Consider the following 15,573-nt stretch of genomic DNA (forward strand, 5'->3'; position numbering starts at 1 on the left):
CTGGTCGTCAGGTTTTCGAGGTACACATGTGCACCAGCCAGCTGGTCATCGGTTTTCCAGTGCTCTGGGGTCCGCACATGTGCATGGGCGGACGCACACCTTCCGATTTGGGCACTCTGTGCCTAAACGTTCCACCATCACTGCTTTAAGGCATCAGTATTATGGCAGACAAGCTAGTTAATATTCTGATGAGCGTGTACCGTATTTTTCAGAGTATAAGATGCAACTGAGTATAAGACTCACCAAGGTTTTGAAGAGGCAAATTAAAAAAAAGTTTTGCACTCTGCAAACTTCCCAAAAACGCCCATTTTTCGTGAAAACAGGCCCGTTTTTTTCCCAAAAAAAAGGCATGAATAGCCTTTAGGGGGCTTGTAGACTGCTCCTGGGGGGTGGGTCCCACCAAAAAGGAGCAAAAAATGGCCTGTTCTTCATGAAAACGGGCTCATTTTATGTCAAAAAAATTACATGTATAGCCTTTAAGAGGGTTATAGAGTGTTCCTGGGATGGGGGTGGGGATTGAGCAAAAAACAGCCCGGGTTTTTTTATCATTTCTGCCCTCCCCAGCCCCCAGGAGCTCTCTGAAAGCCTCCTACAAGCTATGCATGGCCATTTTGGTGAAGGGGGCGGGGTTTCAAGAGGCAAAAAATGCTGTATTCAGTGTATAAGACATACCCAGATTATCAGCCTCTTTTTTGAGGGAAAAAGGTGTGTCTTATACTCTGAAAAATACGGTATATTTCCTGTATCTCTCTGCATGACATGAGAAAACAGGTGAAGATTCCTTTCAGAAATATCTGGTGTGACCACTGAGGTTTTCACATTTTTCTTCAAAGACCATGGACTGACTTCTACAAATTGTAAAGTTTCAACCTGGAATGCAAAGGAAGAGGAGGGACCATTAGGCCTCTTCCCAAAGGTGCTTTTTCAAAAGGCAACTGGACTTTCTTTGTTTTCCCTTGAAGACATTTTGCTTCTCATACAAGAAGCTTCTTCAGGTCTTCAGAAGAACTTCTTGGATGAGATGCAAAACGTCTTCAAGGTAAAACCAAGAAAGTCCAGTTGCCTTTTGAAAAAGCACCTTTGAGACAACCATGACCTGGATGACTGAGAATCTCCATATATATTAGGCCTTCTTCTTTTTTCTTTTAAAATTCGAAACAGAAATGCACAGGAGTCCTCTTTGGACACTTCTGGATGTGAACTCTTTCCTGAGAAACTATAAAGCTAGAAGTAGCACTTTACTGTCAACTGGTCCTTCAGGGTAACAAAACCTTTGCAGTAATCCATTGGGGTGGGAATGCTAAATTCCTATCCTCTGTGATTACCATTGTTTCAACTGTTGCACTGCATGTTTAACAAAAACAATGAGTCCCTCCTAAATATTTTTTTAAAGGTCAGATATGATTCAGGTCAGAAATCAAAGCAACTATTCAAAACAAGCAATAGAAAGGAAAGGGAAGGTATAGTAAAGATACAGTCCAAAAGAAATGCATATCGATATACGTAAGGATTCAGCAACTGATAACCCCAGGGCTAAATTTGCAGTTGCTATCATGAAGACTATGATTTGGAGGGAAGAGCAATGGTAGTAATAGCAATAGCACTTAGACTTATGTACCGCTTCATAGTGCTTTTACAGCCCTCTCTAAGTTGTTTAAAAAGTCAGCATATTGCCCCCAGCAATCTGGATCCTCATTTTACCCACCTCGGAAGGATGGAAGGCTGAGTCAACCTTGAGTCGGTGAGATTTGAACTGCCAAACTGCAGCTAGCAGTCAAAGCATCTGGTATGCCCAAATATGGGAGGGAGCATACTACTTCCCTTTTGCCTTTCAGCCCCACTATTTATCAGCAAAAATGCAACATGAAATTATATACATACATACATACATACATACATACATACATACATACATACAATAATTGCACACACACACACACAATATATATATAAATATATTTAGTGTCACAACTAAATAGCTCGTCACAAGAGTCCATCACGACAGAAACCCAATATTTTTACTGTTGCCTTTGTTAAACATTTTGTGTTATATTTGTGCTGATAAATAAATAAAGGGAGACTAGTATAGATCTATTTCAAGCTATTTAGCTCTCATCAACTAGCCATAATCCCAGTAAGGGTATGGCTAGCTGATGAGAGCTAAATAGCTTGAAATAGATCTATACTAGTCTCCCTTTATTTATTTATCAGCACAAATATAACACACACACACACACAAACACATATATATATATATATATATATATATATATATATATATATATATATATATATATATATATATATATATATATATATATTGTGTGTGTGTGTGTGTGTATGTGTGTCTGCAATTATCAGTTGCAAAGGAACAAAGGCAGGAAAGAGAACAACTCTGTGATGTGGGAAGTCAGTCCATGGCTCAACAAATTTGGAGAGAGAGGGAGGGAGGGAGAGAGAACACACACAAACACATACAGACACATAAATTGCAGTGGCTGGGCTCTATTCTTGACTTTCATTCTGTACTTCCTCCCCTCTTTCCTCTCTTTAACAAATGTAGTCTTGACAATCTTAATTTGTGCCATGCCTTACTATGAAAAAAAAAAGTCACAGTGTCAGAGTTGGAGCTTCTATTTATCTACTGGAAATTTAATATTGGCTTTCTAAGCATGCATGCCCTTATTCCCACATACCCGTATCTCCATTAATGTTACTGGGGAATTTCTTCAAATTGGGAGCAGTGTTTTCACTTGTACTTGGCTGCAATTGGGGCAGAAGACACTTGCAAGAAATGATAAGCTGCTACCCCTTTGTGCTGGGATTCACAGCTTTGAAGACCCCAAAAGCATCAGTGGTCACTGTGAGATATTAAGTACCACTCTAAAATAGCTCTTGGCCTGATCCAGCAGGGCCAAAGATCCATATCATTTCCAAAAGAGAAATGTACATCAAATAAAGATCTAGTTTATTACTTAAGGGTAGTAATATCAACTCTGATTAACTCTTCCTAAATGCCCAATATGGTTTTTGTCATACAAGATCATGTGAATCTCTAACTAAATACTTAATTCATTGAATTATCACTTGAAATACAGCATTTGCACTATATTTCTGGTTTTGTTTTTTCCCAGTGCAAAGCCATAGGTTCAACAGAGAGATCCCTCACCCCTCTTGTATTACAGTACTGGTAAAAACTGAACAATCTGAATATTGTTCAGCTGTTGTGATCATCCAGCTATGTGGTCTCTTAGAGTCAGCACCAACTTGATGACACATAATCAATCAATCCATGATCATGGTGATGACAGCAATTGCTTGTCAAGAACTGCAAGACGGCAGACTTGGCATTCAGTTGAAGTGCTGCCTCAGGGTTTTATATATGCCCACAAAAGAGGAAGGCCTTCTACCCCTTGATGCTGCCCCCCAGTCATCTTGCAGATTTTGACCTCCTTAGGGAGACTGCAGTTGATAGGAGCAAGAACTCATGACCCATTTACACAGATATCTCAGTGAAAATTCATTTACAGAGATCCATCATCAAAGCAAATCATCTATTGTTCTTAGTCACAATTACATTTCTTCGTTTTCATTTCCCAGTTTCTACTGACTAACAGTCCGTTCTTCTGACTCATGCATAGTCCATTAAAATTCTTAAAATATTTCTACCTCAAAAGTCTCATTTGGAAGTAAAAGTTTCATTTGGGAGGAAATTCTTGCACAGAATCGCCGTGTAAGCATACTACTGAATGTATAGTTTTAATACCAGTCACCTCAGATTGCCATCTTCTATATGTGTTACTACAATAACCACTTTCCTTTGGTAATGTGCAGTGGTGGGATTCAAATAATTTAACAACCGTTTCTCTGCCCTAATGACCAGCTGGGTAGGCATGGCTCAGTGGTGATGTGACTGGGGGGTGGCCAACTCAACGTTACTCACATCGATGGGTGTTTCACCTTAGCTGTTACAATGTAATAAGGGTTAACCAAAGATTAAAGATTAGGCTAGAAACAACACCAAAATGTTTTCTTCCTGCCTTCCTTACAAGATTAGCCCTGTAAAGTGGAAAAAAACAAAATGATATTTCTTCCAATAATCGGTTCTCTGAATGGCTTAGAAAGTTAACAACTGGTCCCAAATAGGTGTGAACTGGCTGAATCCCACCACTGGTAATGTGACAGCAATTTGATGCATTCAGCCTTTGGAAAGACTGCCATATATCATATGCTGTAAAATGAGAGTCCTAGTAACCCAATGTTTTATTTCAGAATTACTTATCTGAGCTGGGCAACCTGTAGAAGAATGGGGAAGTGATTCCAATATCTTCACAAGTTCCATACAATGAACTTCCCTCAACAGACATTCCCTGCCTCGGATTAACATAGAGCCGAGGTGGCACAGTGGTTAAATGCAGCACTGCAGGCTACTTCAGCTGACTGCAGTTCTGCAGTTCAGCTGTTCAAATCTCACCGGCTCAGGGCGGACTCAGCCTTCCATCCTTCCGACGTGGGTAAAATGAGGACCCGGATTGTTGTTGGGGGCAATATGCTGACTCTGTAAACCGCTTAGAGAGGGCTGAAAGCCCTATGAAGCTGTATATAAGTCTAACTGCTAAGTCTAACGGCTAACATAACGCTCTTTGTGCACAACAACAGAAAGGTGTTGGAATTATTGTTTCCAAAATAACTAGCCAACATGGCTGACAATGTTAGTTGGATTGCAGTATTTCCAAAACTGGTGGACACCCAGATTGAGAAACAATAGCCTAACATACCTCCCAGGAAGAACTTTGGCTGTAGATAGAATGTTTGTATTTGGAAGAAAGGAAGAAACAAACCTAAAAGGAATCAAGGCAGCTTTTGGTAGAATTTATTTCTGACTTTGACCTGGAGCTAGGGTTTGCCATGATGGAAAGGCTAGCACGTAGTAGCATCAAGAAGATCTTGAAGAACCTTAAAACACAGTAGGTTGGGCCAAATTAGTACTTGGGGCAGGCACCACTATGAAAATTGCAAGGCTCTAGGCTACACTAGAAAGTAAAAACTGAATGCTTATAGCAAACTGTATACTTCTATTTAGTTATGGAAGTTATAGCAATAGCAATAGCAGTTAGACTTATATACCGCTTCATAGGGCTTTCAGCCCTCTCTAAGCGGTTTACAGAGTCAGCATATTGCCCCCAACAACAATCCGGGTCCTCATTTTACCCACCTTGGAAGGATGGAAGGATGAGTCAACCCTGAGCCGGTGAGATTTGAACAGCCGAACTGCAGAACTGCAGTCAGCTGAAGTAGCCTGTAGTGCTGCATTTAACCACTGCGCCACCTCGGCTCCTGGATATGCTCATATACTGATGAGCATGATCATCCAGATTCCAGATGAAAATCTCCAACCTCTTTGTTCAGGTTTGGTTGCTTGGTGCTAAAAATGGGATACTAAGCTACCATACTGCCTCACTGTTTCTTTCTGACTGCCTTTGTGAAAAGAATTATCATAAAAGAACTTCCTTACCTACAGTTGCTGGCCCTATTTTAACATTATTTTTAAGACTGGGTCCTTCAAGACATGGCTTTCCTTAATCAGCCAAATGGGAGAAAGAATGAAAAGGATGCCATACCTGGTGTCTTCTCTGTAAAGATGACTTTGGATTCTGCTGTAAAGTTCTGGCCGGTTAAAATCATTTGCTGTCCACCGTATACAAGGCAGGTGTCCACATCTTGTCTTTCAACCATTGGAAGTTCATGAGCTGACCGTTGGGCTATGGACAAAATACAGACTGGAATTAAATTAAATATTTTTTTAAAAATTGGGAAATTTAAGAAGTACCCACAGGTTATATTTTATCAATATTGCCATTTTCTCATTGTCAAAGAACTTATCTGGAAGACTCTTTTTTTTTCTATGACCCTGTGATCCATTTTATCGGGGTGGAGTCAGGGCAATTGGATGGAGCTGAGAGTTTACTGGCCGGATGCCCTTCCTGAAACCTATGTGGAGTTTGCAGCAGATATTTTCTATTTGCATCCCGATAGAGAAATATCTGTTGCTGTCTAGGACTGAACTCTCAACCTTCTAAGTGGAAGGCAAGCATCTTCACCTCTAGGTCACCCTGCCACTCATCTGGGGGACTTTTTCAATTAAGGACTTAAAAATAAAAGAGGAAATATAAATATGTACAGAAATAATAATTAGGAACTGATTCCAGAACTCCAAATAATAATTAGGAACTGATTCCAGAACTACAGCTCTACTGGCCTTACTCCTTGTCTCTAACAAACAACAACTCAGAACTGGAATCAGCCCATGTTTCATTCCAAGCCAATGGCCAAATATTCAATTGTACATATGTTACAATCATGAAACCTAAAATTGCCACCTACAGACTCAATTTCAATCCATGGGCCCAAATTCTTTACAGTGAGCTGAAACATAACTCATTCCGAGATGGAACAGGACAACTTTCCAATCAGCTAAGTAGCTAGAACATACTTTATCTCGTATTTCACTGGGATAAGTGAAAGCAGAGGAATCTGAGACAGGCAGCTAAATTGCAGGAAAAGGTGTTGTGGAAAGTCCAATGGTTTCTCCTTGTAAGGCACCTTTGATGTGCATTTAAAAGGTGTGAAGCATTCTATATAGCACTTTTGCATTTAACCCCTCCGCCTTTGCAATGCAATCTTTCAAAGGGAAAGAAAGGATTGGAAAGAGGTAGAGAGGGAGTGACTGAATTCAGAGATTCAAACTAGCCAGGCAAACTTTGAGCTTCAAATCCCTTCTTACTTAAATTCACAGAACAATCAACAAAGACCCTTAAAAATTTATCTAAACCAATCACTTGCCATAAGGAAAGACATCTTGCTCACAAAAGGTCCATCCACAGCATAATAAAGATCCAGCTAGTTTCCTCGCTGGACTATTCCTTGGAGTAATGAAATTTTCAGAATTTCACCAGATTGTTTTGGGTTCTTTTTCTTTCACCATTGAAACAGCTGGAAAAAATCAAATATTTTCTTTGGGCTGTTCCTAATACCTCTCAAGCTGTTGTTTAGATTAAGCTATCTAGAAGTTCAAAATCTGAATTCTCAAACTCCTGAATTTTGTTCAACATCTTAATAATCTACTTAATTATCTACTTGTGCTTTGTCTTGATTTGTGGATTGCAAACTAATTTGTGCAGCCCTTCTGCTTAAAGATGGGCATTTCCTATCACTCCTGCTTGAAATGAACAATAGCTAAAGAATGTCTCCAAAATATGCCACTAGCAAACATCATTGTTAGAGATACCATCATTTGGTCCACAGTTTGCACACTGATACATAAAACTGATGGCAAACTCTTCACAATTTCTCCATTTGAAAGTTTAATCATGCCCAGTTTTTAGAGGAAGTGAGAACAGTAGCTTTCTAAATGATGAGCAGGATGTGAGAACTACACTATGAGCAGAGTAGATGTGCTAATCTCCCAATTTACAGTGGCTACTAGAGAGTAGAGATAATGGAAAATACTGTCTAGATATTTTTAATGAATGAAATGTATAATTTCTGGATAAAACCATGGATCGGAATATAACTAACTGTTTTCAAATGTTTCTTTAAGTATTGTACCAGTAAGAGAGAATATTTGAGGGGTCCTTAGTAGCAATAGCAATAGTAATAGCAGTTAGACTTATATAACGCTTCATAGGGCTTTCAGCCCTCTCTAAGTGGTTTCCAGAGTCAGCATATTGCCCCTACAATCTGGGTCCTCATTTCACCCACCTCGGAAGGATGGAAAGCTGAGTCAACCTTGAGCCGGTGAGATTTGAACCGCTGAACTGCAGATAACAGTCAGCTGAAGTGGCCTGCAGTACTGCACCCTAACCACTGCGCCACCTCGGCTCTTAGTGTTCTCTCAATTTAGTGGGCTTGCCCACTAGAATATAAACTGAGAGAAACCCCATTCCTTACTAGCACCAATGATGATACCTAGTTTGGGTAATGAAACATCTGCAAGTAAACAACCAAGCTCAGAGAGCACTAAGGGCCATTCATTTAGATAGTCTATATGGAAATTCTCAATCATCCAGGTCATAGTTGTCCCAAAGGTGCTTTTTTGTGTATTTTGTCTTTTGAAAAACCTGTGGTGGTGCAGTGATTAAAATGCAGTATTGCAGGCTAATTCTGACGACTGCCAGAAGCTCGTTACTCACCGGGTCAAGGTTGGCTCAGCCTTCCATCCTTCCAAGGTCACTTAAAAGGAAGACCCAGACTCTTGGGGCAATATGCTGACTCTGTAAACCACTTAAAGAGGACTGTAAAGTACTGTGAAGTGGTATATAAGTCTAAGTGCTATTGCTCTTAAGTAGGAATTGTCTTTAAAGAGACCTTTTTTTAAAACTGACATAGAAAGAAACTTTTTTATGTTTTGGGAATGGCTTCCATGCTTAATCTAAAAGCTGATATTCAAGCTTGAATACATAAAACATGAAAAATAATAGCAGAATTAAGCTAGATCAGAACTGCCTTTTGACTACAGGGCCATCTTTCTGAATATCTCTGACCAAGGTTGTTGTTGTTGTTGTTGTTTGCCTCAGTGCTGCTAACCCTTTAGGTACAGACAGCAAGATTACATTGGGAGAAGAGGTCTGTTGTTGATTAGGTGTACTGTGATGCAGTCTAATGATATCCAGTTATATTGGAGAATAATAATCTATAAGTATTTTGATTGTGTTGATATGAGTTGCTCAACACATCTAGAGAACATCATGTCTTTAGATTTCTGCCTGAAAAAGTTTTTGCTCTGAGCCTATTAAATTTAACTTGGTTGTAACAATCACGAAAGGATTCCCAAACTTAAATTTAGAACAAAGGTTTATTGCAGACATGAAACTCAGTACAGTTCTATTACTAAATGCATATATATTAAATTTCAGAGAACTAGCAGAATATCTATTAATATTCAGTGGGCTGCACCCATTCCTTGGGTGATTAAAATTAACCTCAAATTATAGTTCAGAAGTGATCACAGTAATTTGTTAACGTGGGACGTGTTTCTTCTTCTCTTTTTAACTTATTGCACTTCATTCTTTATTATTCACACAGCTGGCCCACAAAGCTGCCAGTAGTTTATGCCGAGATTACTTTCACAGAAGTTGCTTATTTCTTCCACATGGTATGTATGATTAATCATTCTTTGTAAACAGTAACTGTCCTGATGAGTTAATAATTGGATTTACCACAAAACAGAAGATTTATGGTTCTGAAAATACAAGGTTAAATGATATCTAAAAATAAATAAGTAAATCCAGCTACAATATTCAAAAGTTTAAATGGTGTCTTGAGAATAACTTTATAGAGCTAATTTTGAGTTTAGAAAGTTCTGGAGAAAATCTCAATGTAGTTCCAGTAATAGATCTATCCATGCCATGATCAAAGTTTTCAGGTAAAGAAACAGAGATTGTAGTCACAGTAATGCACATCCTCTTTCATTGTACTAAGGAATTCATATTTTTGTTTAACTTCACTAATGAGAAAGAGAGAGTTAAAAGGAGTGTAACTGGTAAAGGAGGAACTTATAGCCAGCAGAAATTGAGTACCTTCCAAGACCATTAAGACACTGGACAACCATTTGTCTGAAATGCTATAGGCTCTTCTGCTTAAGCAGGAAGTTGGACTAGACTCGAAGGTTGCTTCCAACTCTATTATTCTATATTCTATGTTCTACCTATGGTTTTCAGAAAATGTATTTACTTTGCTTAGGGTTTAAAATAAGATTCTTAACTTGCAAATATTCTTATTCATAGATTCAGATTTGCTACAGTATCTTGTGGGAAATATTTCAGTGAGATATCTTTTACTAGCTCAAGCTAGATGGTTTAGTTATGGTTTCCCTTGAAGGGGGAAATCCTTTCCTAAAGACACATAAAAAATGTAGAATTACAAGAGTAAACTGCAATAATTTATTTATAATAATTTGAAAGAAGCCAATCTGCCAATCAACCTACAAGTGCTTTTCTTTGTGTGTTTTCTGACAGAGGTTGAGTGGGTAATGACTGGAGAAAGAACATTTGTCACTGTGGAATTCCTTCTACAAGACTTGCTAGATGCCTATATTGTTACCTTTTCAGAATTAAGCAAATGTCCTTCCCCCTAAGCTTTTAAAACTATTTTAAATTAATTTCCACCTTTAAAACATGGCTGATCCAATATTGATGTGCATTCAAATGCATGTTGTTTGATCAAAATGAACAAAAATATACAAATAAATGCATACGTTATGTAGGTATGTGTGTGTATATGATAGACCAAGAAAGTTATTAAAATATTATTTAATAAACTAAATCAAAATATTCTTCTCTTTTGAGAGCTACAATGACACATGTCTACAATGAAAAGTAGTGAGTTTACAGCTTGTATAACAGTGTAAATGTGCTGTCCCCTCAAAATAACGCAACACACAGCCATTAATGTCTAAACTGCTGGCAAAAGTTATACTTAAATATTTACAAAATGTGAAGGTGTGTACTCACTTCTGTGATATATTGTATAAGAATATTCACAAGATACAGAAAGCAGCCTTATGACAACACACCAATGTATACTCAGATGTCTAATCAATAAAATTAGATTATTTTGACCAAATTATATAATTGGTCTCATTCAACATTTCCCCATCTTTGCAACTTCCAGATGTGTGCACTCTCAGAATTCTCTGCAATGGCCATACTATTTGAAGGACTTTGGGACTTTAGCCTCAGCTGCAAGTTTGAATGGCTTTCCACACATTCAAACAAGCATCATTCTACTTAAAGTTTGCTTCGGTGGAAGTACTAAGAACTGAACCTGGAAGTTTCTATAGTCAAATATGCATTCTGTCATCAAGTTATGGTCCATATTCAAAGTGCAGATCTCCCAGAGGTGCTACTCTTAGGAAAACCAAAGCAACAACAGTAGCACTTAGACTTATATACTTCTCCACAGTGCTTTAAGTATTTTACAGAGTCAGCATAGTATCCCCAACAATCTGGGTCCTCATTTTACCAACCTCGGAAGGATGGAAGGCTGAGTCAACTTTGAGCCAGAGAGATTCAAACTGCTGGCAGTTGGCAGAATTAGCTTGCAATATGTATTCTAACCACCGCGCCACCATGGCGTCTAGATGCTTATTTCATGGAGACGGATCAATATCTTTAGAAAAGAAGCAGACATTTGATCCATCAGGAAAATTCCTTTATACCAAGTCATTATTTAGGCCAGCAGTTCTCAACCTGGGAGCCACAATCTTGTCACAGGGGGTCTTAAAGAAATGTTATGGTTTAAATCTTAAATCTTGGGGGTCTTGTGGCCATGGTCCATAGCCACAAAAGATATTTAAAGTGAGTCCATGATGAAGAAAAGATTGAGAACTACTGATTTATGCTCTGCATGTAGGTCAGTGTTTACGGGAGGCAAGGCTGAAGATGGGCTGATGCAGTTAATGGTTAGCCAATGTCACTAATTTGTTGTGCCCATCAGTGTCCCTTACTCAACAGGGAAAGCAAACAATGTGCAAGATACAAATAGAAACGAAAACATAAAAAGCCAGCTTTAAACGTCTGCAACGCATAAAACATACTAATAATAAAATCATGAAAAAAGGACTTGTTGGCCCTGTTACACCTAACCACATTTTAGACAACAAATTTATTTATTTCTTCTTTTCTACACTGCCAAGGCAAAGAGAAACGCCTTATGTGAATCATAGTTGCCCCTACCAATCCAGAGAGAGCAAACTTTCACTAATTTTCAGTTCACAGGAGGAAAAAAAATACTTAGCAATATTTACTCCAAATAAACTATGCTCTGGAATATGAACAGCTATACAAGCATGCTACATATACCCAAACTCAGCATTTGTAGACATACAAATATAGCAGAGCAGATCAGGCCGGACAAGGAAGTAGATACTGTAAGGGCAGAACAAAATGAAATTCAATTTAATATAATTTTAATTTATTTGCATTCCTGGTGGCTGACCTACAAATATATTTTTTTAATTTGTTAAAATTGATGAATTATATTGGCATAGACTGATTCAGGGTGGATGGATAAGCTGTCTTGATTCTTATTCCTAGGGCTTAGGAATCAGTAAAATTTAGATTTACAATTTCACATGCTCCTTCTCTTCCCCTCAGGAGCTGGCACTTCATATAACTATTACAGTTTAAGAGCTCTGTACACAACACCATTGAGTTATCTAGTTTGGGTGTTTATTTTCAATAGCAACAGCCACCAGCAGAATTCTAGGCAATTTCTGTTAATGAAGCTTTCACCATTACCATATATTACTAACCTTCTCTTTTTTACAGTCTAAAAACAACTAATTCATAATCTCACAGGCTAGATGGATGACTTATCATTTCTAGAGAATAGTTAAAATTACTGTAGATGAGACATAAGCAGAAGTTTGCTTCTGAATATCATCATCTTCATTAATGACCGCGTAATCTCTCGTGGGGTGGAGTCTGGGCAAGTGAATGGAGCTGAGTGTTTACTGGCCGGATGCCCTTCCTGTCGCCAATGCAGAGATTTGTTCAACAGATATATTCTCATTGTGCCCAGAGAGAGAAATATCTGCCTCTACCTAGGATCGAACTCACAGCAGAGGTGGGTTGTTGCCAGTTTGGCGCGGATCAGCCGGATCAGTAGTAGCGGCAGTTGGAGGTTCCGCCCTCCCGCCCGGATGCTTCAGCGCATGTGCAGAAGCATCGCTCATGCATGCAAGTGTGTGTGTGTGAGCACTCCCGAACCAGTAGTAAAAAAAATTAGCAACCCACCTCTGACTCACAGTCTCCTGATTGTGAGATGAGATCTCCACCCCTAGGCACCACTCCTAAGTTTTATTCTGAATATATTTATTTTATTTTGGGAAATCCATGTGTTTTATCCCGGTAGACAGAATGGACTCTTTCATTCCCTGTTTCAAAGAGCAGATATCTGTTCCAGCACATTTAAATCCAGACGTTTTAATCAAAACATTGGGACATCAAATTGGCATGTCTGTTTCGAAGCAATGATGGTTTTATCTAATTTTTGAAATGGTAGGCGGTACTAAGTGTTTCCACCTTTCTTTCTCCTCCCAGCAGCCTACCCCCAAACAAGCTCAAAGCGGTGTAAGGTTTTTCTCAAATGCTGCTGATTTGATGTAACACTTTTTGACTGAGCATGTGATTATGAAATATTGCAAATTTATATGGTCAATTTAGGAAACGCTACCAAGGAAAATCAATGTCTATGGAGAAAATAAATGTCTAGGGAAAAATGTTTCAGGGCATTTTTTTTCTTTTGAAAAGAAAAAGAAGAGCAACATTTTGGGCCATCCTGGTTTCTTTTATTTCAGTCTTTTTTTCCCCCATTGGGGAAGGACAAATACTAACTGAATTTTAGATGGCAAATACCAGTTGTCCCGCCACAGATCTTTGGTGCGAGAAAAACCCAAATTCTCTCCCAGAAAGGAATTCGAGTAAAGTTCTTTCACATCTTGAAATGAGATAAAGTAACAGTTCATCAATCATTCACATAAAACCAATGCTATCTATGTGAACTTCCATGCCACAGCTTCTAGCATGGGAAATATCACACAATTACCCCACAATGTATTGAATGTGAACTACGCTGTCCATTGGCTAGGCAGAAACCTCTCTTCCCTAGTATATACAAGTATTGGATTCACCCTTGTAACTCATTTCCTCTTGAATCTAAGCTCTATAGATGGATTTTCATAGAAACCATAGAATCATAGGGCTGGAAGGGACCTTGGGGGTCTTCTAGTCCAATACCTTTCCCAGGTCAGAAAGTCCTTATACCAGTAATGGTTAATCTTTTTGGTGCTGAATGCTTAAAGTGCACACATGCACATGCCCCAATCCCCAAAATGCAATACAAGCACCCCCCGTGCATGCGCCCTGCCCCCACGCATGCGTGCATTTTCCCTATGCATGCACCCTGCCCCCTCTCCTGCATTCCTTCCTCCCGTGCCTTCCCCGATCTCTGGAGTTTCTCCCCCCAGTGCACCCTAGCTTTCTCCTCCATTTCTGCCATGGAGAGGCACCTGCAGAAGGTGGAACATGCTGTGATCGGGGACGGCACGGGAGGCAGAGGTGCAGGAGAAAGCTAGGGTGCACTGGGGGGGGGACTGCAGAGATCGGGGAAGGCCCTGCCCCCACGCATGCGCAACAGAGACCTGAAGACCAGCTGGCCGGTGGGAAGTGCACAAACATGCGCGGTGGAGCTGGGCTGGGATGACAACTGGCGTACTTGCAGAGAGGGCTCTGTGTACCACCTATGGCGTGCATGTTATAGGTTCTCCATCACAGCCTTATACCACCCCACACAAATGGGTGTCCAGTCTTTTCTTGAAAACCTCCAGCAATGGAACACCCACAACTCGGGGGGGGACGGACTGTCTTATTTATTAATCATTCTCACTGTCAGCAAAATTATCCTTTTTTTCCTCTTCCCTTCACACCCCTTCAAATATTGAAGTATTGGCAGCCCTTGAAATAATGGAAGATGGTTATCATGTCCCCCCTGAGCCTTCTCTTCAGTAGGCTGTTCAATTGTTAGGGGAGGACAGGATTATAAATCAGTCATGAGGCTCTAAGGACCTATAGTGCTTCAATGAAGTGATCCTTATTTGTCCATAGCTGCCTCTATTTGTTTGAATGAGTCACACTGGCTGCGTAGCAGCACTATCAAAACCAGCACCTACTCCAATTATTGAAAGTGGAGATAGAAGTGCCATTCCTACGGCATAACCGTACTATATAAAACAGATTCCAAAGGGGATTCTGGCTTCTATTTCTCTGCTTATCTTAGATTAGAAGGGATGTCTTCTAATCTAAAAGCAGGAGAGGTAAAAGGAGAAGGGATTGTAATGGTCAAAGTAATGTTTGCTGGTGTGTCAGAAATTAAAACTAGGGTGCAGCTAAGATTTCTAACAGGAATGTAAGAAGATTTTTTTCTCTACCAGGACAACATCCAAAAAACTTCCAATCTTATATCCAGCAATAGTTAACTAGATGCTTCTATGAAGTCTACAATATGGAAGCAATAGGCCTCCCTGTGCTATTTCTCCCTCTTCCCACCCTCAACCTGCACCCATTATTCAAAAATAATCACTCAACTTTTTACAACCTACCATTTCCCACAAGTCATGGCTTTAACTCCCAGAACTGCAGGCAAGCATTAAAAGCAACAGAATAGACAAGACTAGACTGTTTCATATTTCAAGCAGAAATTCCAATAATAGGTGTGACAGTTGTTTATATATTTAAGTGGGCCCTGTGGATGATACAGGGCCCTCTGAATACAAGCTATGGCTCCCATGGTGGCAATCACTCTAGGATTAAGCTCAAGATAATTTTGCAATTTATATTAGGCTTCTCCTTCCTACTGTGTTTAAAGTGTGAACTCAAGAGTGTTAGGAATTCGGGAGCCCAATGAAAGCTCCAAGCTGATTAGAACTGATAGAATGTAGATGTCAACCAGGGGTGGGTTCCAGCTGCTGCTACTGCCAGTTCGCTCAGGGCCGTGCTTAGTGTGTATGCATGC

General features: G+C 39.5%; 1 protein-coding gene across 1 annotated transcript in view; it reads right to left on the reverse strand.

The window, feature by feature from the left end:
* The window catches only part of NFATC2 (nuclear factor of activated T cells 2), a 163,593-nt gene that overhangs the window by 84,046 nt on the left and 63,974 nt on the right, over positions 1–15,573 (reverse strand). The window contains 1 exon segment of the mRNA XM_032218150.1: positions 5,622–5,762. Within this exon segment, the coding sequence (XP_032074041.1) occupies positions 5,622–5,762 (141 nt within the window).

The sequence above is a fragment of the Thamnophis elegans genome, chromosome 5 (assembly GCF_009769535.1).
Source record: "Thamnophis elegans isolate rThaEle1 chromosome 5, rThaEle1.pri, whole genome shotgun sequence".
Classification (NCBI taxonomy): domain Eukaryota; kingdom Metazoa; phylum Chordata; class Lepidosauria; order Squamata; family Colubridae; genus Thamnophis; species Thamnophis elegans.